The sequence below is a fragment of the Phoca vitulina genome, unplaced genomic scaffold (genome assembly GCF_004348235.1).
Source record: "Phoca vitulina isolate PV1807 unplaced genomic scaffold, GSC_HSeal_1.0 scaffold22, whole genome shotgun sequence".
NCBI classification, from domain to species: Eukaryota; Metazoa; Chordata; class Mammalia; order Carnivora; family Phocidae; genus Phoca; species Phoca vitulina.
In genome coordinates, this window is record NW_022589725.1 from 46,300,105 (window position 1) to 46,326,069 (window position 25,965).

General features: G+C 52.4%; 1 protein-coding gene across 4 annotated transcripts in view; it reads left to right on the plus strand.

The window, feature by feature from the left end:
* SH3RF3 (SH3 domain containing ring finger 3) overlaps nucleotides 1-25,965 on the plus strand; it is a 378,293-nt gene that overhangs the window by 233,022 nt on the left and 119,306 nt on the right. For all 4 annotated transcript variants that reach the window (XM_032419248.1, XM_032419250.1, XM_032419251.1 and 1 more), the window contains exon 4: nucleotides 21,743-22,096. In XM_032419248.1, coding sequence (XP_032275139.1) covers nucleotides 21,743-22,096 — 354 coding nt within the window. The remainder of the gene's footprint in view (nucleotides 1-21,742; nucleotides 22,097-25,965) is intronic.

The window sequence follows — 25,965 nt, forward strand, 5'->3', positions numbered from 1 at the left end:
GCAGTGGATGTCAGACCACTACCCACAGGCTGTGGCCAGAACTCAGCCACACGGCTGCCTGACCACAAGGCCGCTGGGGACCCAGGAGGTTGGGAGGAGTGGATCCTCCCAACAGGAGGGGCTGCCCATTTACAGTGCTTTTTAATTTTGTTCAGTGTGGGTTTCATGAGCATAAGAAGGAAATAACATGAAATGACAGGCCGTGTTCAGAGGACCCGTAAGGAAAATCTCTCCTCTGTGGAAGCGTCCCTTCCCTACCAACCTGTGAAGGCATTCCATTGTGCAGCAGAACCAAGATAAACCTGGAGGGGTGGGCGGGCAGGTAAGTGAGGGCTCTGGTGAAGAGCCGAGCCAGGAAAGGGGTATGTCTTAAGTGGTTATCAGAGTCATGGGAACGCTTCGCTCAGTTTTATGTTGGATGGGGCACCGCGAGAGGAGAGTAAGGGAGAGAGAAGAGATAAAACCCAAGGGATTGCAGGGGACAATTGATAAGTGGCCCCTGCAGAAGAGCCGGGAGGGGATGAGGGCCCACCTTGATGGACGGGGAGAAACCTACCCTTCAGAGGGAGGAGGAGGTGAATGGGGAAGGTTCTGAGGTACACTGAGGCCTGGGGGGTTGTTCAGAGTTTATTCAGAGTTGTCCTGTTCTTAGCTACATGGCAGATTATTTGTTGAGAATGACAAGGTTCAGGGCTTAAGAACAGAGGCCATGTGAGGGCTTCTCCAGGGGAAGATGGTGGGGGGATGTGGGAGAGAGGCAGGAGCTGAGGGAGGAAGTGAAGGGCGGGCAGAGGGCTACTGGGCTTGGAGCCCAGTCGTGTGGGAGTGCTAGTGGGACGTGTGTACAGGGCTGCAGGGTGCTGTGGGAGGCTGAAGGCGCTGACCACTAGCTGTGGAGCCAGAATGGTGACCCGGGAGGGCGGTTTGGAAAGCAAAGATGACTCAGGAGAGAGAAGGCCCCCAGGCTACAGGTAATGATGGGAGGAAGCCCGGGTGCACACAGTGTGAGGGACTGGAAGATGGAATTTGAAGGTTGAGCATGTGCTGAAGTCCATTTTCTCTCCCTCTGACACTCCAAATGCATCAAAGACAGCTCTGCCATTCATCAGCCCATACTTAACTGGCTGCACCCCAGAGTGGCTTCTGCAGAAAGCTTGTTTCTCAAACCAGGAGCCGAAGCATGGGCATGTGGTGGATCTGTCCTCTGGCTCCAGCTGCCCTAGGACAGCGCTGCCCTGTCCTGTTTCCTGCCCTTTTGCTGCTCCCACATGAATCCTTTGTGGCCTCCCACAAATGTGCGTGGTCGTCACCGACCTGAGGGAAGGAGCCCCAGTCCTCAGGGCACTGGAGGCCTGGAGCCCCTGCGGGCGTGTCTCAGGGGGGCTGTCTTCTGGATGGTGGGAGAGATGGGGGAACAGGGCTAGGCTCCAGAAAGTGACGTGGGGGGCAACCTCATCCCAGTGAGCCCAGAGAATTCTGACTTTGGGGAACCAGACCCCAGCCCTCTGTTGGTGCCAGTACTCATAAACCCCAGTCTTGGTGTGGAATGAATCCTACATGGTGTTAGGGAAAACTGTTGATGGGATGCTGTTTCTAGATCCTGGAAAACTGATGGAGGCAGAAACGAAAATCCTGAGTTTGCCAAATAAATGAAATGCCAAACTCTGTAGTGGTAGTTACTCATGACAACTGTTTCCCACTTGGGAGTCCTTGTCTTCAGCACAATAATTACAATGTACATTGTTAGACAGTTTGGTTCTAAGCTTCAGTTGATTACAATGTTGAACTCAGTTTGTCTTGCTCATGTAGCGCAATTGTCTCCTTGTCACTTCAGAATTTACAAAAAGAGAACATTATTTTGAACCTCCATCTTGAAATATGGTATCAAAGCATTTGGCAATAACTCATTAGCACAACTGACTGCTTTTATTGGGAACAAACTAACTCTGAGGTTATTCATTGTACGTGCTCCATACTGTTCTACAGTTGTGGACAGTGCTTCCGTGCCTTGGCCTCGCCATCTCCCAGTGCGAAGAACAGATTGCTCGTGATTTCATCAACTTTGTCTTGGTTTTCCAGCTCCTTGCCTGGGGTGGGCAGTGTGTTTTCAGGGAGGAAGATGAGGAGGGTGTGTGGCTTCTAAGGGAATGCCCATGCCCAGGTTCCTGAGGAGAGTAGCAGAGACACTGGACTCAGAGACCCTCTTCCTCCCCTCAGCACCCTCCACAGACCCTCCACTGTACATGGGATCCAGGGTGGGCAAATTCGTAGTTATGTTCCTGATTGGGGGGTGCTCATTCTTAGTCACCACTCCTGGTCTCTGTGTCTCCCTCCTCCTTCCAAGGACTCTCCTTGCTCCTCAGAGGGAAAGCCAGCATGTCAGGAAGTAATATGGGCAGTGGGAAGAGGAAAAGGGACTTCTCACTTCCTGCTCCCAGTTGCCTTGCCCCTCCCTCCCATCTGGGAATGCTGGACCTGGGGTTGGAAGGCCTATTGTTCTACGTATATGGACTCTGGAAGCAGAGGCTTACATGGGCTTTATCCAGCTATTTGATGCTTCTGCAGTGAACTCCCCCTGCCTTTGAAATGTGGATGGCGCCACATGAGAAAGTCTATCAGGAGGATCCAATGAGGTAACAGGTGCAAGCCCCATGTGGATGGTCCAGCATCACACAAATGAAAGTAACGGTTCTCCAGCCACTGTCATCCGCATGCAAGCACTTCTCAGGGAGACAGAGGAGATGGAAGGTTCTTGACAGCTGAGGACACAGCCAGCCATTCCCCACACTCTCAGCCGTCCACTGAGTGGGGCTTAGTGGCTCCCAGCCTAAGGAGCTCTCCTGGATAAAGGGCATTGTCTACTTACTTTTTATTTCTTTTCCTTTATCATTCTTTACTGCCTACAAATAACCAGCTCTGCTAACTTATATGAAATTTTGGCAGAAACGCCCTGGTGCTAACACGGGAATGGGTTTTGTCTCCCCGACTCCACTTCTCTCTCCCCACGCGTTACTGTCAGGGCTGTTAGAAGTTCAGAGTGTGTGCAGACAGGTGGGGTCTGGAAACAGTGATGCTGACACCAGGTACTCACTGGGGACCCACGAAAACTCCCAAGTGTCAGGTTAGTGGCCTGATAAGGCTTTAATAACATTTTACCCTGATGCTCTTTTAAAACCAATGACGTGCAGCCGCATCTTCACATTTTACTGCAAGGTGAGTTTATGCGGCTGCAGATCTTCCCCACAGCTCTCCTGCCCTTGGGGCCTCCCTCCTGGCCAGGTGTGCTGCTGTGGGAGCTGGTGGGTGGGCCTGACCCCAGAACCTTCCACAGAGGTGGCACATTTTCTCTATGTAGCACATTTTACCAGACCTCACCCATTCTTTCCTACAGCGAGATTCCGTTTGAAGCCCGCTGCTGAAATTCCTGCTGTCTGTGGAAGGAGATGAAAAGCAGCCTCAGTGAAGGGAACTGGCAAGTGAGAAGCACAGAGCCCTCATAGACAGACAGATGGGAGCAGATTACGCCTCTGACTGGGGCAGTTGGGTGGATGGTTTGAGCGTCTTGGGGAGTTTAGCTCAGAGTTTGATTGGAGTCTTTCTTATGTCCTCTGTATCTCTCCTTAACACCCGTGCTTGGAAGTATAGTCATGGTAAATGTTCTGACGTGCTCGTCTATGAATTCTGTCTTCTGTGTTGTTTCTGGTTCTATTTCTACTGACTGATTTTTCTCCTCTATAAAGATCTATAAAATAGATTTGTAGATTGCATTTTCCTGTTTCTTGGCATTCCTGATATTTTTAATTAGCTATCAATTTTGTGAATTTTGCCTTTTCGGATGTTGGATATTTTTTTTATTCCTATAAATATAGCTTAAGCTTTGTTCTGGGATGTCGCTAGGTCACTTACAAACAGTTTGATGCTTTTGAGCCTTGCTTTTAAGCTCTGTTCCGAGGGACTAGGGCAGCCTCTAATGTAGAGCTAATTATCCCCACTTCTGAAGCTATAATCTTCTCCACTCCATGCCCTATGATTTACAAGCTTTTTCACTCTTGAAGGTGGGAATGCAAACTGTGCCCAGCTTTGCGTGAGCCTCAGGAATTGTTCTGTCTTCCCCTTTAGGTGGTTCTTTCCTCAGCTCTGGGTAATTTCCTCCTATGAATGCCCTCATCAGTACTCAGCTACAGACTTGGCGGGGGCGCCCCTCTGCAGATATCTCCTTTCCAGGACTCAGGTGCACGGACCCCAGCCACTGTGGGCTCCCCGGCCCCCAAACTCCCTCTTCCCAACCCAGGGAGAAGCCCCAGAGCCCAGGTGAACCAGAGGCCTCACGCGGCAGGCTTCCCCTCTCTCGACAATCACTGTCCCGAGCTGCTGATGCCCCATGTCTAAAAGCCGTGTTTTATGGATCTGTTCTCAGCGTGTCAGGCGAAAGGGTAAACATGATCCTTATTCCATCTTCGCTAAGTGGGTGTTAACCTGGGACGGTTTCGGGATTTTGACAGCAAGTCATTGTGTTGAACACTAGAAACTAGTACAGAATCATATGTCAGCTCTATCTCAGGAAGACTAGGGCGAAAGGTAAACAGGGCTGAGAAAGTTAGACTCACGGGGTTATTTTTGGCGGAACAGGAGAGCTGGAGGTCAGCTGTAGCTTTCTAGTGCTGCCTGTCCCCAACTCCAGTGCCAAGAGTCAGTAATCAAGGACTTTTTTAGAGAGATGAGGAACTGGTGAAAGCCTTTGAGGTAATTGTTCACCATGGATCCTGGTTACGACCGAGTTCCAAACACGGTCCTGTGGTCCAGCTTTGAAGGTGAGCCAGGGGGTGCGTTTGTCACACTGCTGCTGGGGTTTGCCTTCATTTCCTCCTTCCCATGTGGCCCCACTTCCCCACCTAGCTTCTCTCAGGATACCAGAGCTCACCGGGTCAGAGGCAGTGTGGGAACAAGACCTCAGAAAGACACGGGAAAGAAACTTCTCTGGATTTCTGCTAGAGACTATTGGGGGAGGGGGCTTTGCCATTTTGCTTAAAGGTTGTTTCATTTTTTCTTGCTGCTGGCCCATTTCTTACAAGCTTCTAGAGCAGTGGGCAGCGGATGGGCAGGCATTCCTCCCCACCTTGACTTGGCTACGACTCCTGCCTGCATTTCTGTGTCCAGGTGCAGACCGTGCCTTCACGAACACCGAATGCACTTAGCAGGGCAACTCGTAGGCACGCAGGAGAGCACTGGCCGAGGAAGGCTGCGGGCAGAGCAGACAGGACTTGTCGGCAGCCAGGCAGGACAGGTCCTGGCATTCCGTGTGTCCTCTGCCTCTGAGCAAAGTGGTCCAGGAGGCCAGCTCCTAAACCCACCAGGAGAATAAGCAGGGTGCCTTGCCTTCACCCCCTCTTTCCCTTACTTTACAGCTGAAGGCATGACACAAAGACCTGAGACAGTTCCACGGGAGAGTAAGACTTCAGTTTCGTGCATTTCGCCCAGCTGCGATCTGGGTCTGCACGTTTTCCTGCCAGTCTCTGCACCCCCAGGCTTGATGCATGCACACACGTGTGTGATCATCAGGGGTTTCCCCAACAAAAATAGACAAGTGCATAGGTACCAGCTCCCCTGCTTCCTCACTTCTTTAACTTTTTTTTGAATTACTTGTGAAGTTAACATCTTGTGATATAATATTGTACATTCCATAGTTTCTGGGTTTGTTGTTGTTTGTCTCCCTAACTACAAATGTAAGAAGCCAGACCCTGTAGCACATAACTTTTTTCCCTTCTCGGTCTTGGCATGGTGCTGGCACAAAATAGACAATTCATGCATTTGTGTGGTATTATTGGGTTGTGAGCCATTATTTCACACAACTAATCAAAGTATGAGGAGCAATCCATCGCCACTTCTGAAAAGGTCGTGGCTGGGATGCTTTCAGCACGTAGGACTTAGCAGGTCCCTGTGAAACCACCTGTCCTTGCTCACCGGTCTCACCAGGAGCGTTGTGGGGACATGGAGGATACTCACAGTCTTGCCCGAGCCTGAGAGGTGCAGCTGTCAGCCGGCCCAGCGGAAAGCAAGAAAAGGCTTAGATGAATTTCCATCTTCAAGAGACAAGTAGGGACTGAAAATGTCTCAACCTGGGGACAGCTGAAAACGCCGGTGACATTAGAAAAGAACCACCATTCCTGCCCCCCATGTCCAAGCCTGTCACCTGTGCCGTGGCCTCAAGTTCACCTAGTGGGAAACCAAGCATGCCCACCGTGTACTTGTGTAACTGCTTTTGCCTCTGGCCCCAGCCGCTTATCCTCCTTCCCCTCACGTGTCACTCCTGTGGGCAGTCTTACTCCAGCATACAAAGTAGGTGAAGATGTGTTCTCTTCTCACCTAACTGGAGCACCACACTGGGCCCTCTGGGACCTCAGACTGTTTCTGTCTTCACCTCCTGTTACTCAGGGAGACAGATTCCTCCAGCTGCTCCCCACAGGCTGTCCTGAGCTGCCCTCTCCCACCTGTCCTCCCTCCAGAACGGCTACACCCTACTGCGTTAACTCAGTTTTCCACATTCCTGTCCTGTCTCTTCATTTCTACCTTTTCTTTTGGAGTAGGCCAGGCCAGTGGCTCAGAAACTTCAGTGAACATTAGAATCACCTGGAAAGCTCCAGGCCACAGAGAACCTGATGCAACAGGTCTGGGTGGGCCCCAATCTAAGAAAGAAGTTGGGGAGGAGGGGCGCCTGGGTGGCTCAGTCGTTAAGCGTCTGCCTTCGGCTCAGGTCATGGTCCCAGGGTCCTGGGATCGAGCCCCACATCGGGCTCCCTGCTCAGCAGGAAGCCTGCTTCTCCCTCTCCCACTCCCCCTGATTGTGTTCCCTCTCTCGCTGTGTCTCTATCAAATAAATAAATAAAATCTTTAGAAAAAAAAAAAAAGTTGGGGAGGAAACTTGTTTTGTCAGATTCCACTTAGTCCCAAGGGTGGGCCTTGGCCATCGATGTGGGAGCCGCCCACCCAGGCTGAGTCCTGCTTATAAGGCCCCCCCTCCCCCTTGGGCAGGCCGTGGTGGTGGTAGCTGTTTTTCAGATGTGACGGTGAAAGCATATTTAGCTATGGAGAGATTTGACTCTGGATGTTAATAAGGTGACAGTGGAATATGTCTTGGCTGAGGTTCAGGGCCTGTGTTTAGTGCAGAAGGAACAGCGTGTCTGGTTACAAACACATCCATCTGGAGTCACTGGGGTCATCGGGGGCTCTGGTGTCTTCCTTCCAGAGCTGACCAGGCTTTAGTGGAGACATCTGCCCTGCAGGTCCAAGCTGCTGCCTCACCATTAGTTCTGAATCTTGACAATGAATTATTGCCGAGATTGACCCTGGGGGCCTGTTGCAAAATGCCTCACATGTCGTTGCCCTGTTTTTTCCTGTTACCTTTTATTAGTGCTTCCTGTTTGGAAAGGAGGGGGTTTGAGTTGCTGGTGGCCGGGACCTTTTTAAGATTTAGGTAAAATGTTCACGCCATGCATGTGCATATTGGGAGACTTTCTATAGCTACCGCAACTCAACCGATTATTGCAAAATCAGGAAACGCAGCTAATTCTGGCTTCATTTGGGTTCTGCTTGACTTACTCAGAGAAACTCAAAGCTATTCTCTGTTGCTTTTATTTCTTTCAACTCTTCAAAGTGAGAGCAATTAAGAGTAATAGTTTGAAGCTATTGAGGACTCTCCTGTTGTGAGCAGAGACAAAGACTTGGTTTGTCGACCACACTTTTCCAGATGTCTCTGTTTTCAGTGATTTTCCTGCCTACCTCCCTGCCCATAGACCCTTAGCGCACTGCAGGACTGTGTTAGCCTCTCTGGGAAACCATTTTAATGAGATTCTAGAAGGTTCCAAGTTGCCACAACACTTCCTTGGGGCTGGCCCCTCATAGGTGAGGGCAGCCTATCCTCTGTACCACAGCCGTGCCGGGAGGACTACACTGACCAGTGTCTCCAAGGAGCAAATGCAGCCCACACACAGTCTGGCCAACTCCTGCTGTAAAATAGGAAGACACCTGCCCGTGCTAGGGCCGTTGTCAAGAGCTGGAGATCTGTTTGTCCCTTCATTAGGTCTCTGTGGGCGCGTCTTAGCCCTTGGCTGAGAGAGCGTTTCCACTACTGTGGCACTCTGCAGGCTCTACCTTTCAGACCACCATTCATTTCTTCGTTCACACCCATCCCTTCTTTTGTGCATTCATTCACTGAGCACCTGCTAGGTGCCAGGCCCTGGGGGATGCAGCTGCCAACAAAACAGAAGAGAAATGTTTTGGAACCCCCATTCTAGTAGGAGGAGACAAACAATAGAGAAAAGAAACAAATTCTAGAGGGTAGTATGTTCTCTGTGGAGAAAAATAAAGCTGGCAAAGGAGGGGAGTGAAGCTGAGGTGGAGGGGACTATAATTTTAATTAGCATGCTTGGAAGGCCCCCCTGGGAAGCGACCTCCGAGTGAGCACCGCAGGTTCCAGGTGGTGGCCTGAGCTGGCTCGTGGCCGAGGGGCCGTGGCGGCCAGGGTGACTGAGCAGACTGAGTGTGGTGAGCTCCGGGAGGCAGTGGGAGGAGGACCACTCTGAAGACGTCGGTGTTCGCTCCGAGTGGGTGGGTCTGGGTTTGGGTCCATCTCTCTTCTGGACCCACCCAAACTCAGTGCATACAGCCTTTGTCCCTGGGTCCAGGGACTCTCCCTGACCATGTCCTTGTCATTCATAAGCCCAGCCCTACCTCCACTTAGGGGGCTTTGTTAGTGTAACATGAATATAGAAAGAACCTTCTAGACTAAAAGTTTTCAAGTTGCAGTGGTCAGAAACCCAGGTGTTCCTGGGCCCTCAGTCCATGGGACGCTACCTCTCACCCTCTCCCAGCCACCCTGTGCTCCATCTTGTCTCTAAGATCCATCTCATGCAGTGACCAGAGTCATCCCTACAAAAAGGCAGCTTGAGTGACCTCACCCCTGCTAAGACTCCTCTGGGACCCATGGCTCTTAGAATCAATCCAGACTCCTCACTGCAGCCTGCAGACCCATGGAACCAGCCTGGCCTCACCCCTGCCCTGCTCACTGCCCCCGTGGTGCTGGGCTCTCCCTGCCCTGGCATATAGCAAGGCCCCAGCCACAGCACCCATCCCTTGGGCACAGCCCTGCTCTGCCACTCACCAGACTTTCCCCTCCCCGTGCCTCAGTTTCCTCCTCTATAATCTGGGGATAATATACCTACCTCACTGTGCTCAGGTATGGATTAAATCAGGAACATAAGTGCACAGAACATGGGTTGGCTCAGAGTGCGAACTGTGCGTTAGAAAATAGCATTTCCTTTAACAGCATTGTTAGACCCCTGTGTAGAGAGCAGGAAGAAGAAACACCCAAGTCTTACTGCAAAATTGTGTTTTACTGCTGGAGTGTCATGTGTGAGGCCTGTCAGGTGAATGCGGAAAAACAACTTCGACACTTGAAAAGCTGTATTTGGAGTAGGCTTCTGTTTCATTCAGAGTGAAGGAAAACAGTCATTTGGAGGGTGAGTATCCATGGACTGGGTAGGGCGAGGGAGCCTGGTCTGGAATAATCAAACTTTTGGAAATGGGGCGCCAGAGCCCCAGGTGGGTGCTTCAGCGTGGGGGAGGCAGGGGAGCGCCCGCGCAGGCCCTTGGCTCAGGGCTGCACCAGTCACCTGCACAGGAAGGCCGCTCTGACCCAGGGCTGCGCTGGAGGCGCCCCTCGCTTTCCCAGCCAGCTCCCCACGCCGGAGCCCTGTGCCGGCCAGCCACGGAAGCGAGGCCCGGAACCAGGTACAGAAAAATACTCCGGAGGGGGGTCCATTTATGTTTCTGGAAGCCTTTTTATGTTTGGAAGGGGATGAAGGTGTAGTTGAAACTCTGCTCTTGTTTGTGTGTCTCTTGCTAAATTGGCAACCCAGTTCATATATTAACATGTTCTCAAATATATAAATTTGGGGGAGAATTGGTTGTGTTATCATTGGGGTTTTTTTGGTCATAGTAAGTGTTCATACCCTGTTCTTGGATCCAGCTGAGAAAAAGATGAGTGTCTGAGAGATGGAAGCTCAAAGGTTAACTTTATTATAGATAAATCTCAGTAGAAGAACATAGATCAGATCTGGAAGCAGGGGAACTTGCTGGTTCTTCACCCTCCGAGTGTAGACCTTGGGACCTCCCCACCCACCAGAGTAGAGACTGTAAAACCAACCCCCCCGCCCCGCCCTGCCTGGAATTGCTGCCCCCCTCCGGGGCCTCCAGCTTCAGACTAGGGTACCTCCATCCAGTCCCTGGAGATGAACCAGGGACAGGGGACATCTCTGCTCTGCCACTCACCAGACTTTATGTTTGGAAGGGGATGAAGGTGTAGTTCAACATACACATGAAGGTGTAGCAAACATAGAGATGCACACTGAGCAGTCACAGGTGAAATTATGTGGTTCCTGCAGTTTGCTTTAAAATCCTCCAGGAAATCAGTGGAGGAGGGCAGACAGCCCATGGCACAGGAACAGCAGAATGGTGTGGTTGCTGAAGCTGGATGATGGGGCTGCATCCTTCTACTTCTGTGTCTGATATAAAAAGTTAACAAATGCTGTGCCATGCCTTCCCTCCCAGCAGTCAGATGGGGAGGGGACAGGAGCGGAGGCCAAGCAGGCTTGCCACAGTTGTTTTCTCAACTCTGATTTGTAAGATAGAAGCAGTCATAAGTGACAGGTAAGCTGGTGTGGCCATGTCCCCAAACTACACACAGTGCCAAGCATCAGACCAGACTCGGCCTGCGGGCCAGGTTTGCTGGCCCCTGCTCTGTCCTCTGCTTAACCTCTCTGGGCTTCCATTTTCCTTCCATTTTGGCCCGGATTTCTTACCCCCTTCTGAGCTCTCCGAGCCCCCCATGGGAGCACAGTGCCAGGAGAAGCTCCCTGAGGGCTCTGGAGTGTGATAGCCCGGTCTGTGCTCCCACATCAAGACACCACCACTCAGCCAGGGCCAGAAACCAAGCCACCTGGTGGAGGGAACCTTTGCTAGACCTTCCCTGAAACGTCAAACTCCAAAAAAATACTGCATCTCACTAGACTAAAAAACACCAAAGTCTTTTATGGCACCTCACACATTTCTTACAAAATGGAAAAAAATATGTCAGTGCCACAACTCAGGAAATCTCGATATCCCAGCCTAATCTGCCCTTTTGTTTTGTTTTTAATAACTTTGTGATTGTAAAAATAACACCAGGCTATTGTTCAAAACAGGGAAATTCAGAAAAATGCAAACAAAAAAATTAAAATCGCCTATAATCCTGCCAGTAAATATAAATATGCGTGTAGGAAAAATATGAAATGAAATGTTGTTAGCATATTGTTTTATTTCCTTTATTCTTTTCTATGTATAAATTTACGTATATTGTGAACAAATATGGGATTGTGCTGCATCAGTAAATCATTAAATTGTGAGACTTTTCCAGTAGCATTGTTGCAATAGCTTCAGAGCCCTTGGGCCCTATGGTCTGCTGTCAGCACAGTAGCAGGGGATCCTGCCGCATGCATAGCTGATCTCCCTCTGCTGCTTTAGACCTCCTGTCTCACTCAGAGGAAAGACAAGGCTGCTCCACTGATCCGCGTCACCTCTGACCTTATTTCCACCCACAAGTCTGCTCCAGCCACCCTGGCTTCCTTCTTCCTCCTCAGACTTGCCAGTCCCACTCCCACCCCAGGGCCTTTGCACTTGCAGTTCTCACTCCCATCACATTTCCCTCAGGTGTCAACAGGTTCCCTCCTTCAGGTGTTCTCTCAGAGAGGCCTTTCCATGCCACCCCCTGTAACCATGCATCCCGCCCCCTCCCAGCACTCCTTCTCTCATATTTCTTTCTCCATATACTTCTCACCATCTGACATATTGAATATCCTTACATATTTATTTGTTTATTGGCTGGGTCTCCATGAAGGCAGGGGTTTTGTTTTTTTCACTGATGGACCTTCAGCGCCAAGTAAAACCCCTGGCATACAGCAGGTACCTAATACATGTGTGCTCAGTAATCAGATCCTCTGCTTCTGTAGCGCCAAACCCAGGTGGTTTGGGGATTTCCCCTTCCCCAGCCAGTCCACCTGGGCATGATCCCGCTGCTTGTTGACCCAGGCCATTTGGCCTGAAATCTCCATGGCCTGAGCACTGGCTTGAGGCCGTGTGCACACAGCACGTGCACGCACGCATGCACACGTGTGTTCTTGTTCCCGCCTGTGCCTCCCCCTTACCTTGAAATACTCGTATCACTTTTGGCTCCTGTCCATAACCATTGAAATTAAGTTCCTTCCTCACTTAGCCCAGTCTTTCTCTAATAGATCTTCCATTCGGTTTGCATTTATGAACTCCGAATATTCTTACACCCCTTCTGTTTTTTTTTTAATTTTTTAAAAGATTTTATTTATTTTTTTATTTATTTGACAGAGAGGGAGAGACAGCGAGAGGGAACACAAGCAGGGGGAGTGGGAGAGGGAGAAGCAGGCTTCCCGCCGAGCAGGGAGCCCGATGTGGGACTCGATCCCAGGACCCCAGGATCATGACCTGAGCCGAAGGCAGACGCTTAACGACTGAGCCACCCAGGTGCACCCTTACACCCCTTTTGTGACCATGCAATATATCCCTAAGGAAAGTTCTTTCTGTGAAAAAGCTTCCCCGGCCACGTGTTGCCGTGTGCAGCTCCCACGTGACAGCCGGTGCCGCTGAGTGACTGATTCTGAATGGAGTGGGCTCTCACTGGGACCTCAGACCCGAGGCTCAGGCCAAGGTCTGGAGGGCCAGCTCCAGCGTGCCTGCTTCTCTTAGCAGGCGGGTGGGCGTCTGCAAGGCAAGGGGTGAATTTCAGCTCCCAGGGGGGTCGATAAGCACACAGGTCAAAGCACAGAACCTGCTATTTAGATCATACTCAATGAGTAGATGTTATTCCATACACACGCACATGTTGGCTGCATCCGTTCATTGACTAGGTATTTGTTGAGCATCTACTGCATGCCCAGCACGAAGCTCATTAACCATCTGTGAAGTGAGATGATTATTTACAAGAGTAAGAAGTAGGCTCTAAATTTCAAAACTCTATCAGCTCTGAGATCTTGATGGTGTTGTTACAGAGGTTGCCCTGAGATCTCGAAAGAGAGAGACAGAGACAGGGACAGAGAGAGGACAAGGGAGGAGATGCATGCTATCTGCAGGCTCTATAAGTGGTTGCCGGCTGTTTATGATTAAGTGGTGAGGAAGTAGCACTTAGAGTGTTAAGGCCACAGCAGAACAATTCAGTGACGGCCTGGCTAGTGTTCCACAAGCATTTCTCTGTCCCTTGCCACACTGGGAGCTTGCCGTGGGCAGAATCCCAGGTCTCTTGGCCACATAAGTTCTGTTCACCACTCTCGGGAGTTGGTCCCAGAGATGCTCCATGTAGGATAGGGCCTGACTGCAGATGCACAGGCACCCAGGGTCTGTGAGGACAGATGGGGCCATGAGCGTCTCCCTTGTGGCCTTCACCTGAGCATAGCTCGTGCGTATGTTCAAGGATGTGTGTCACCAGAGGGGACGAGAAAGGGCTGGATGCATTCAGAGGTAAGAAGTGTTTCCAAAACTGTGTCCTCGGCAGGGAGACAGTGAGGCCCCGGGTGTCTCCAGATAGGCTCTGTGGCTGTTCATTGAGAGCACCGGGCCGCAGGCCCAGGCAGCGCACCACGCATTTTTTTTAAAAGATTTTATTTATTTATTTATTTATTTATTTATTTATTTATTTATTTATTTGAGAGAGACATGGAGAGAGCAGCAGGGGGAGAGGGAGAGGGACAAGCAGACTCTGCGCTGGGCAGGGAGCCCGACATAGGGCTCAGTCCCTGGACCCTGAGATCATGATCTGAGCCGAAGTCAGACACTTAACCGACTGAGTCACCCAGGCGCCCAACGGCACCACACATTTAACCCAAGCAGACGGGGGAAAGAGGACTTTATTTCTTGGCAGGGAAATGTCTCTCTTTCCCCCTTGATGATAATGGCTTTCAGCCTTTTTAGATTGTGACTCAGGATGAGAAATGCATGTTACATCCTGACCTAGGGTACACACCAGTGTGTATATGAAACTAAACCAACGTGTCCTGGAACTACTACTTTTACCCTTAGCACATGTGATGCATTCTGTATTTTCTCTTATTAATCTGGTTCATTTTTTAAAAAGTACTGGTCAGGACCCACTAAATTGACAGTTTGAAAACGACTACTCTTGGCTAGAGATCTTCAAAGTAGGGTGCATGATGGGGCACCTGGGTGGCTCAGTAGGTTAAACGTCTGCCTTAGGCTCGGGTCTTAATCCCGGGATCCTGGGATCGAGTCCCACATCCGGCTCTATGCCCGGCAGGGAGTCTGCTTCTCCCTCTCCCTCTGCTCCTCCCCACCCCGTTTGTGTTCTCTCTCTCTCTCTCTCTCAAATAAATAAATAAGATCTTTTAAAAAAACCAAAGCCAAAAACCAAAAAAGCCCACACCAAAATAGGGTGCACAAAGCTCTGTGAGTAAAGAAGGGAAATTATTAGAACTTTCTTCAAATTTATTATTTTTTTTTGACTTGTAAGTTTCAATTTCTCTTATGTGTGTGTTTTCTGATGTATATGATATAGTGGTACACTAGAAAATATATGTAACTTACTGGAGCTGTATGCCCCGCAGTGCTTTACTGCTGGGGTAAAGGTTGCAGGGCCCTGGACTGGGTCACCCTGCTGGCCTGGCCCTGGGAGCAGCAGGGAAGCTGCCACCTGCCTTCTGAACTGAATTCTGTGCCAGCCACATCTCTGGTTCCCTCCTCCTCCTTTCCCAGCTGCCTAAGATCTGTGACTTCTGTGAGATCGTTTCCTCCGGTGCTTGTCTAAGATGATCAGAAATGCATGTGCAAGCACAGCCCAGGCAGGGCACTCTCCAGGGCTGGGGCACCTCTGAGGGGGCCATACGTCCCCCTGCTGGGACAGTCTGACCTCCTGCCACCTTCCAGGCAGAGAGATGTCCCCTCGGGGGTTCTTACAGAAAATGGAGAATAAACCGTGCCTTTGTGTTCCTCTCCTTGTGGAAAAACAACCATTTTTTTTTCCTTCTAAGTTTTATCTTCAGGCAAAATTATGACAGCGTCCTTACACTCATCTCAAAACTTCCAATCAATGGTCCCTTTGCTTACAAGACACACCCTGCTAAGGTGCTAATCATAACTCTTTGCTGCTTATGAGCCTTTTTCTGAGTTTCACACATTCTTACAAATGAGTGAAGTTTTGTTTGCTTATTTTAATTTGTATCAGACTCTTTTTGGAATCTTCCTTTCTGTGGGTTTTGATACTGCACCGAGTGTGATTGCTGGCACAGACAGGGAACACAACCCACTATTAAGAGGCTGAATTCAAAGAAGGGGCCATCTCATTCCCCATGGTAATTGGGGTGAGTGCCCGAGAAGGAAGGGGCGACAACTTCGAGCAGAGGCTGAGGGACAGGGAGTGCGGTGTGTAGTTTCTGATTGCCATGGAGGGACCCACTCCCCAAGGAGGGACACACTGCCCTTCTGTCTCAGGACAGCTTGGGAGCCCGCTGCCCCCACCCTGAGCCGCCAGCACCGTGGAGGTGTGTGAAACAGCCCCGCTCTACAAGCTTGTCCGGGGACCGGGCCAGTGGTGCAGTCCACCCCTCATGGGAAGTGCCCTGGCGTCCGACAGAGTTGGGGCTTTGTCCAGTCTGCGATAATGGGATGTTGAAATGAGTACCATTCCCTACCCTGCACATTAATTCTTAGGATCATCTCATCCAAAATCCTTGCCTGCACTCAGTCTTTGTATGTATTAAGATTAAGCAATTCTCTGTGCATTTCAGGTCTACACCTTTGTCTTGATTGCTGGATATTTCTTGTTTTAAACCTCAATTATCTGAATAATTGCTTCAGTTCACCAGTCCACTTTGGCCACTACAGCCTCACCTGTCCAATCCAGTCGCCTTGAGAAGGGAATGCGGGGAGAACAGAATGGAAGAGAAGTAGCGGCCCTGCACTGGGTGGGTGTGGGAGAGCCAGGGATGAGGGCTTCCATTACACCACTACGTGCCCACCACCTCATACAATGTTTAGTTCTGAGATGGGACCCCTTCAGAGATAAGAAAGCCTCTCCCATAGCATGTGCACAACAAATATTTGTCCCATGAGTGGGAGAATGTCAGTCCAGAGGGTTAGCATGTGAATCTACAAATGTCTAGAGTTCGACATTCCAGTAAAAAAAAAAAAAAAAAAAAGTTTGGCATTGTTAACAGGCCTGTGAGGTCACCACCCATTTCAAATGAAAAGGAAAGGAACAGAAATAGCCTCCCACCCTTGGTAACTGCAACTGGGGTCCTCCCAGGGTGAGCATTTGCCTGACGTAATGTTCACGCTTCCAAAAAAGGTCTGGTTTTTAAAGGCCCACGTTTGAATCTCTAATATGAACCCAACCCCCTCTAATTGCCAAAGGCATAGATATACCTCAGTGACTATAATAATTTTTTAACCCAAAGATGGAGCAAGATCAGAAAAGCATCCCCACGCTCTGCAGTAAAAAGTGAATGATACACCCAGTGAGCCGTGGTAGAAAGGGTGTGTGAGCAGTCGCCATCGTGCCACCTGTTAACTGTGTGATGTGGAACAAGACGCTTACACTTTACCTCTGAGCCTCAGTTTTCTCCTCTGTAAAATGGCCGTGTTGACCTTGGATGGTCAATATAAGGGTCAGACAAGCCTGGTGCTGATGAAGGTGGGTGTCTGTTGTGCTTGGCTGGTGGTCGTCACCAGGCCACTTGCTTTGACCTGCTCAGTCAGTGGTCGAGAGCCCTCATTTTGGGAGCCTTTCTCATCAAAGGCCCGAGCTGTGTTTCTAGATACAGCCTTCAAGGAGGAGGGTGAGGGGTGCCAGAGCTGAAAGTAAATCATTCTGTTCTCACTTGCCCCCGCTGATGATCTAGTCTCATAAAGAAGGGAGTGTTTTACAAATAAGAGGCACAGATCAAAATGCAGTCAGCCATCTGTGCCTGCCCACCTCGGTGAAGCGGGAGGCTCCTGAGATTTTTCCTGACAAAAGTTTGACGCAGGGGGCGCACCTGGGTGGCTCAGTCGTTAAGCGTCTGCCTTCGGTTCAGGTCATGGTCCCAGGGTCCTGGGATCGAGTCCCTCATCGGGCTCCCTGCTCAGCGGGGAGCCTGCTTCTCCCTCTCCCACTCCCACTGCTTGTGTTCCCTCTCTAGCTGTGTCTCTGTCAAATAAATAAATAAAATCTTAAATAAAAAAAAAAGTTTGAGGCAGGTAAAGGCCACTCTTCATCCACTCCTGAGTTTGTGAAACTCTCCGGAATAATAGGCCAACTACCAGGCATGGTGACCTGTGCTCTACTGAGCCCACCTGCGGTGGGAGCCGTGCATTAAAGGCAAATGCCAAGCAAAAGCTGCTGTCTCTGGTCATGTGGCTATTCTGTGGGGAGAGAGTCTCCTTGTGAAGCCGAGGTTGCAAAGCCGTCCATGTTCTAGTCAAAGAGGGTCTGGCTCGAGCAATAGTGGTATCTCCTGGGAGTTTGTAGACATGAAGAAACTTGGGTGCCATCCCAGACCTACTGAGCCAAAATCTGCATCTTTACAAAGCTCCCTAAGTAGTTCACCCCACAGGGAAGTATAAGCTTTATTCGAGCAGCCCCTGTTGTTCACCTCAGCACCCCCAGCACCTAGAGCAGAGCCCGGGACACGGCAGGTGCTCAGCAAGTATTTGCTGTACACGTGTATCCGTTGGTTGCCTTCATTTTAAATTGACACCTGGCTTCCGGCACACTCCCCTCTTTGGCTTCCTGGATTTCCCAGAAAGGGAAGACATACTTCCCTCCCTCCGGTCTCAGTCACCAGACCATCGCTCCGCAGTGCAGATGTGTTGAGGCTGTACTTCCTACCTCGGGGTTAGGATGGAGGGGCTTCCCTGTTATTTTGCTTGAGAACTGCAGGGCACCCCTCAACCCATTGTCCGTTCTTGCATGTTATATCTGATATCAGCTTGTATGCCTGGTTTTCCAATCTTATTCTTTCTTTAAAAATTCCCTCCCACATTACCTTCAGTTTAAAGTCCTCTTGACCAGAACTGGTGATTTCTGGGTAACCGTGCTCTGCCCAGGCCCCCAGCTCTGGCACTTTCCTGGGCCAAGGGCCCACATCCCTTGCTAGCCTCAAGCTCACCAAGGGGGCCTCAGGGCCCATGTGAGCCTGCGGTGAGAGTCTTCTTTATTTAACCTGGTCCCCAAATTCACATGCAGCTAGGATGCCACCAATAACTCTAAGAGGACTTCATATGGAACTGTTTGAACAATGGAAAGAAGAAGCCCTTCAGGTCTTCCGTTTCCAGATGTTTCTGTGGCTGGAGGGAAGAGTGGTGTGGAGGAAGATCACATCTGAGCTGATGAAGTTGGTGAGGCAGAGTCCTGGGAAGAGGTCCTGAGCCAGGGGCAGATGCACAGTCCCTGACTAGGGTGCGACCGTGACTGACCGGTACTGTCCCACCCACAACACCAGACCCGAAGAAGAGGATATGTGTGTGGCGGTTGAGCGTTTGGATTTTGGGCTGGCTGCGGCAGAGGGCCTCCTGCAGAGTGGGAGGGAGCAGGCCAATGACTGTCCTCGGGATCCATGAACAAACCCAGCAAGACGTAATGTTGGTGCCACTACTTTGTTTCCATTTTGTATGGAAGTTGGAAATGTCTTCTATTGCCGTCCAAAAACAGTCAAAATGGGAGTTATTGGGTGCACTGGTTAATCACCAGTTGTGTTGGGGGGGGCCGTCTATGCCTAGGTGTGGGGTGGAGAAACAGATTAGGTGACCAGCCACATTCAGAGGGAGAAGCCGAGCTCTTTCATTGCCGGACAGGCATCTTGGTGGGGAGCAGGGAGCATTCTGGGGCAGAATGCCAGGAAGCACTCATTCTCCCCACCACATACTACCCTTCATAGCTGGCAGTCAGCAGCCACTCACAGAATGTTCTAGCATTCTGCTTGTGGGGGGAACAAGAGGGCTGACTTCAACGTTCCCTGCCTCCTCGGCCCTCCCCCCAGGACCCCAAGGCTAACTGGCCAGGCTCCCCCAGGTCAACGAGGCGGGGCTGCAGCCTGCTCGGGGAGAGCAGAGCCATCTGGTTTTCCTGCAGTGTGGACGGCTGCAGGCAGGCAAGCCGACACTGCCCCCATTTGGAGTATGAGGAAATGGGCAATCGTGGCTGCACCTGAGGGGTGTGAGTCAGGAGCTGCTGTCTCGGGCAGATGCTGGTGGGTGAGGGTGTCCTGCAGTCATGGGCCATGTGGACTGGGATGGCACTGGCGGCACCAGCTGCCAGGCCCAGCCCTGAGCGTCATGCAACGTGGCTAATCGGAGCTTGCCAGGAAGATGATGGCAGCTCCCCACAACACTGAGTGTCACTTCAGGGACCCAGCCACAGAGTTGCAGCAATCAGCATGGACTCTGCAGGCCCACGGTCTGTTTGGGGCCAGGGCGCTGCTCGAAGCCTGGACGGGGCTGTCCAGCCGAGGGTGGCAAATCACTGGCTAATCCCATGTATATACAGCTCCAACAAGAAGCTGCTTGTCACAAAGCAAAGGTTCAGTAAAGAAAATAAAACTGAACTCTCTCTCTGTTGGGAGGGTCTTTCCTTGGTATGTCCCTTGCCTCCTGCAGAGATGTCAGGGACTCTAAGGCCACTGTTGGACGTGCAGAGAGTCACCCCTTGGAAGCAGCCCTCCTGACTCCCGCAGCTTGCTAAGACACCGATCTTTCATGGACATTCATTGGCCGTCCCTCTCAGTGCCCACGGGCATGGCGGAGAAAGGCGGGCTTCTCCCACACCCTGGTCTCCATCAAGGAGGAGGCAGCGTGGTTGGCCGTGAGCAGCCTGCCGGGGAGCTGTGTGGAGGACTGAGCGGTGTGGGGTGAGCCGCGCGCCAGTCGGTGAGCCGCGGTGGGGCCCGTGGCCGCTGTGGCAGTGGCTCAGATCAGGGCTCCGTGTGTTCCGAAAGTGCTCTGTCGGTGCCTCATGCTCCAGGTTGGCTGCTTTGGGGAAGAGCGGAGTTGTTTTCGCCCAGCCTTGGGCACTGTTGGTGCCATCGTGTCTGTGTAATAATGTTCCACCTGGAGGCACACGGCAGAAAGTACGGAGTCTGTGCTCCGATGCCCGTAAATGAAGGGCATTGTCCCTGTTGCTTCCTGCTTCTCTGTGTTCCTCTTGGCCCTGCGGCATGGGTGCCGAACACTGGGCTCCAGGAGGCCAGCCCTGGGGTGTTCGCAGCACCCCACGGAGGGCCACGGGAGGCAACAGCCGCTGGTCTGCTTGCAAGCTAGCACTGCTGAGGAAGCAAAGGAATACGGTCATAAAATAGAGCAAAACAGCTGAGCCTGGTTGGAAGAAATGTTTCAAAGGCAATAATCCTGGATTTAGATCACACATTTTGGGGCCCACAGTGAGTTTTTCAAAACCTCCCTCGGAAAGGCAGGTATTTGTAATGGAAATGGTGACAGCGCGCGGCGGCCTCGCCTGGGCTGTGTGTGGGCGGCTGGACAGCCAGCACCGCTGCGCGTCTGATCCACTCGGCATTGTGCAGGTGAAGCCTCCCCCGCTCTCACTGCTTAAATTCAGAGGGGCCCTTTTTTATTATTATTTTCATTAACTCATCAAGATGCTACCAGCTGCAAGCCCTAGTAGTGTATGCTGCGTGAGAACCTGGGGTTTTTCCTCCGCCGTCCCAGGCCTGAGGGACATTTCCTAATCCAGACTCCCTTGCAGGTGGGGACGTGGCCTTTCCTGGCTTGCCCCCCCCCCCGCCCACAGCTCCAACCCACATTCTCCCGCTCAGCTGAGGACATGGGTGTGGCTCCCGCACCAGGTGACCTGCCCATCCACAGCTGGCTCCTGTTTCCAGGAGGGCTTCAAACCGCCCGCAGGGGTCTCTGCTGACTCACCCCTTCCCTAAACCGGCGCCTCGGACTGTGCCTTGCCCTCAGCCCTGAGCTCTGGGCACTTCAGGGTCTGAGCTTTGGCTTCCTCTCTGCCCCCAGCTGGTTTGCAGGTGTGCGCACATCCCAGGAGGGCCCCGAGTTCTGTTTCGCCCCGACCCCTCAGGCAGGGGGCTCTGCCAGCAGCCGAGGACTCTCCCTCTGAAGCAGCCTAGGTGTGGGGAAGGCTGTGTTCTGCCAGTGCGTGAGGCAGTGGGGCGCGTGGGGCGCCATCCATACCCGGAATGCATCCATGCTTCTTGCTCAGGAGGTTGGACGGTCCCCGCCAGGGGACAGAAAGGGCATTCTGGTCACGTGCCTTGCTTTTTCCTGCCAGCGTGGCCAGAACTGTGCCAGGCAGGCCAGGGCCTGTCACCGTGGCGAGTGCGGGCCCACAGCTGGGCGTTCCTGCTGCCTCCTTCTGTCCCATGCCCTCTGCGGGTCTGCACCTCATACCCCAGAAACGGGCACCCCGGGAAAGGATTGGGGATACCCTGGGGCAGACGAAAACAGCTGCCCTGGAGACCATTTCAGTAAAATCTACAGATGTCACCGCAGCCTCTGCTGTGTCTGGGCCTGGCGCCATTCACAGGGAGGCCCCGTTGGGAAGATCTGCGGGACCATGAACACGTTGTTGGGTTTAACGGGGGACACAGGCTGTGAGCACAGGGAGCAGGCTGGAGCCTGTGACCTCTATTTAACAAGGCCTTCCTCTGCCTTTCTCACCTAGCTCAACGACTCAGCCAAGCAGCTCATTGAGATGGACAAGCCATGCCCAGCGGCTGCGTCTGGCTGCCACGCCCCCTTGCCCTCTGACCCTGGCGCGGCAGCCAGTGTGCCCCCAGGACCCACATTAAGCAGCACAGGGGCGGTCAGTGCCTTTCAGCGGCGTGTGGACAGCAAGAAGAATGCCAAGAAGCGCCACTCCTTCACCGCGCTCAGTGTGACACACAAGTCCTCCCAAGCCACAAGCCACAGGCACTCCATGGAAATCAGCGCTCCGGTCTTGATCAGCTCCAGCGATCCCCGGGCCGCAGCCAGAATCGCAGACCTGGCTCATCTGTCCTGCAGTGCTCCCGCCCAGGTAACGTCCTCGGGGTGTGGACAGGGAGGCCTCTGGGAGCCCCATCCTCAGCTGTGTGTTCAGCATCCCGTCCCCAAACTTGCATGAGGAAGGCCATGGGGCAGCAGTGCCCTTTGGGGCCACTGTGACTTCCTTCTCCCTGCCTGGCCTCAGGGACCCCCTAAGCCTTGGTCTTGTCACTGCCAGAACAAACATGTGAGTGGTACTCGTTATTCAAAGGTATCTAGGTGGTGTGTGAGGTGCTTCTCAATGGCCCATGACACAGCCTTTGAATAACATTGGCTCTTACTTGGAAAGTTCTCCTTCCTCAGTGCGTGTTCAGTGCATCAGATCGTGTCTTGCAGAAAATCTGGGTGTAGTTTGTTTTTAGCACTAGTATGTTTTTAGCATCTCTTAACACTTGCTAATCTTGTTTCCTTTCAACAAGAGCTCAGAACCGGAATGAACTTGTTTGGGACTTTGATTATTATTTTTACAGATACCTTCTATTTCTAGACATAGCGCTGGTTCCATTCCACTAGGAAGATAAAGGAAAGGGGAGGGACCTTATTCTCAGTCCAGCAGCCAAAGGTGGCCCCAGAGCCCCCAGGCTAGTGTGTGATCCACAGCCCTCATACTATGTCCTGTAATTCGTGGGTAACAAGTCCAAGGCTCAGGCTTCCCCAGGGTTCAGTGGAAGTTCTGAATGGACATTAGCAGTGCCCTCTTGCCCTTTCCTCCTGCCCCATAATGTGGGCTCCACACGTGCGCATGCAGGGTCTCATGTTCTCTCTGCCTCTCCCTTGTCCTCATCTGCTTTCAGCCCTCCTGTCCACTGCTCCTGAGTTAATGGAACAGAGGCAAAGTTCCCAGGCTCTGCAGTCTGGGTCAACTGTAGACAGGCCCTAGCACAGGAAGGGAACAGATTTTTTTTTTTTTTTAAATTTGTGCCTGACTTTGTTCCACAAGGACTTAAGTGCTGAATTAGTTTATTGCTAGAGAGGACTGGGACCCTGGGTCCCATTTTCTAGCAGTTACACTTGAAGTGAAAATTGTGGCCAGGCTCTAGACTTTCGTGAGGGTCATTGAAAAGGGTGAGAGGTCAAGCAAAGCAGTTTTCACCTATCTCCTGTCCCAAATTAACTTCATTATTGGGACACATAATAGGTGGCATAAGGGTGAACTGCCACACGCCATGACCTGCAGGCACCAGCATGCTGTCCACGGTCAAATGCACCCAGAGACCAACCCCCAGCTCTGCCACCCACCGGCCGCTTTCCTGGCTTGGCACAGTTTGCGGGCCTCACATGTCACACTGGGACGCCCATCCTCTGGGCCACCTGAAGACCACCCGGGGCTGCTGCCATGGGCCAGGTGCAGGTCCTGGAGGTGGCCACAGTGCCGTGTCGATCCTCCTTCCTGCCATGCCAGGCACGCTGGGAGGGGACTCAGTCCCAGAGTTCTGTGCTTGGGCGGACAGACTTGGGCTTTGTGATCCTGAACCTGGAGAAATCTAGCATCATTGCAGGCATGTCTCCATCCACAAACGGGGGCCCCCACGTGCCAAGCTGACCTCAGGGGATGGGCTCCAGGCTGGCAGAGCAGGAGTGCCTGGGCTTCTTGGTGCCCAGGGCATGCGTGGAGCAATGCTGGCCCCAGCAGGTATCCCATCAGCTCCCCCCGCCCAGACCCCTCCAGACTCAATATGTGTACCCAGGCGGTGGCACAGACTGTCTTCACTGACACGGTGAACTCTTAGCCCCTGTCAGATGAACAAAGCCGGTCATCACGAGCGCAGGCCATTTCTGCCTGCATGTGTGCAGCCCTGACCTGCATACCCATGGCTTCTCAGGCCACAGGAGCAGAGGGGTCAGGGGTCTTTTGGTCAGGGGTCCCAGCACGTTTTCTTCTGGAGAACAAGGACAGCTGTTGTCACTGGCAGTTACTGAAGCCTGGTTGAACACTGCACGGTGTTGTCTAGGAAGTTCGTGGCAGTGGGCCTGTGGGCTCTGGAAGAGCAGCTCACTGGAGGCAGACGGGGCGGCTGGGCCCGTGTCCCTGCTTGCAGCCAGGCCTTGGGTGAGCAGCTCCAGCTGTGTCCATCTGCAAGACAGGCTTTGATGGTGACAGGTACCTTACGTGGAGGAGATCAGATCGGAAAGGGCCACCCAGTGTGAGATGATTGTGCTGCTCTTTGTTCAATTGACTTGATTCTAAAGTCCTGTGGAGGAAGATGAACCAAACACACACACACACACACACACGCGCGCGCGCGCGCACACACACACACACACTGTGTATACACAACACCAGTGAGGTGATATGCTCTGGGGGGGTGAGATGCATGGACAAGAGAGCCCCTCAGCTGAGTTGGAGCTCATCACCATCACTGACTCTTCTCGCTCTCCTTTGTGTTCCTTTCTAAAGTGGAAAGGAAGTGTGGGCCTGCGGTTTCTATAGAAATGGCTCTAAAACACAGTAGCTGTTTCCCTGCTTCTCAGACCGAATGCAGTGAGCTGCATTAAGCCTGAAGCCACGGGGTCCCCACAGAGCACAGCGAGGGGTGCACGCTGTCCCTGGAGTGGGATCCAGGGTGTGTGTAGTCGGTGGCTCGCTCTCACGGCCCCTGGAAGCGCTGCTCCGTCCTCATCTCCTCCCCTCTACTGACCTCACCTCCCTCATCTGGGCTTCTTGGCACATCCCACCATCAGGAGAGCCAGTAGGTTGAATTATTTTCATGCGCACATGAGGAAACTGAGGCCCAGGGGGTGTAAGTAATGTCTCAGTTCTGTGCTCATCTGACAGTCCACCCTGCACCCCATCAAGACTAGCATGGACATGGGTCCAGGTTATGGACGTCACTTAACCCTCAGCTTCAGCTTCCTCTTCTGTAAACATACAGGGCTGACCTCAAGGCCTGGGGCGGTGAAGAAAGAACATGGCAGCCAGGCCGTGCAGAGAGCGGCTGGTGCTCTATAAAGGCTGCCCACCTCTCTCCTTCCCTTTCTCTTTTAGTCTGGGGCCTGGTGACGTGCAGGCTAGGGCAGTGTCTCAGGTGGAAGGCTGCGCTCCTCCGCACACTGGCTGTGCACCTTAGGGCTGTTGCTGAACCTCTCTGAGCCAGGAGAGCTGACATTAACAGCCAGGTGCAACACTGCCTGGTACCTCTCGACCCTAGAAATGCTCTCCCAGCTCTTCTCCCAGAGCCTCAGTTTTCTCGTCTATTCTATGGAGCACCTGTGCAGTTGCTGGGAGGGTGAAATGTGAGCCCGGGCTGGCCTCTTCTCAGTTGGCTGTTCTCTCTGCTGTCAGGGAATGAGGGAGCGAATCACCCAGCCCCAGTGTGTCAGATACGACACCCAGGGCCCCGGGCCTTGTGCATTCTGGCCACTGCTCTGCTCTCAGATTCTCCCTGTGCCGTGCACTGTGCTGGCCCCTACCGGTGCTGGAAGGCCACAGATAGATGAGGGGGTGGGTGGCATGGACGCCGCCTGCAGCCACACCTCACCTCCCGTCAAGGAAGCCGGGGCTCCATGAGCATCCCCGTGAGCCCGCATCCGCTCCTGACTGTCAGCCGCTCACTGGTCTGTCCCCAGCAACAACCAGGCCAGGCCGTGTGTGGTCCCTGGCCTCATGCACCCACCAGGGAAATCCAAGGACACTGCCTGGAATCCAGTGCAGTAAGTTCCAGCCTTGGCAGCATGTCACTGTCACCTGGAGGTTGGAACATCCCCCTTGCACAGCTCTGGCCCCACAACGCCCAGGTGGCAGGTCTGGGGTGGGGCCTGGGTCTGGGGCCTTGAGAGCATCCCGGCCCGCTGTGCAGAGCGAGAAGCGCTGATACCTCAGACACCGGCCGCTGCCCTTCCCTCACGCTGCAGGCTGCGCCA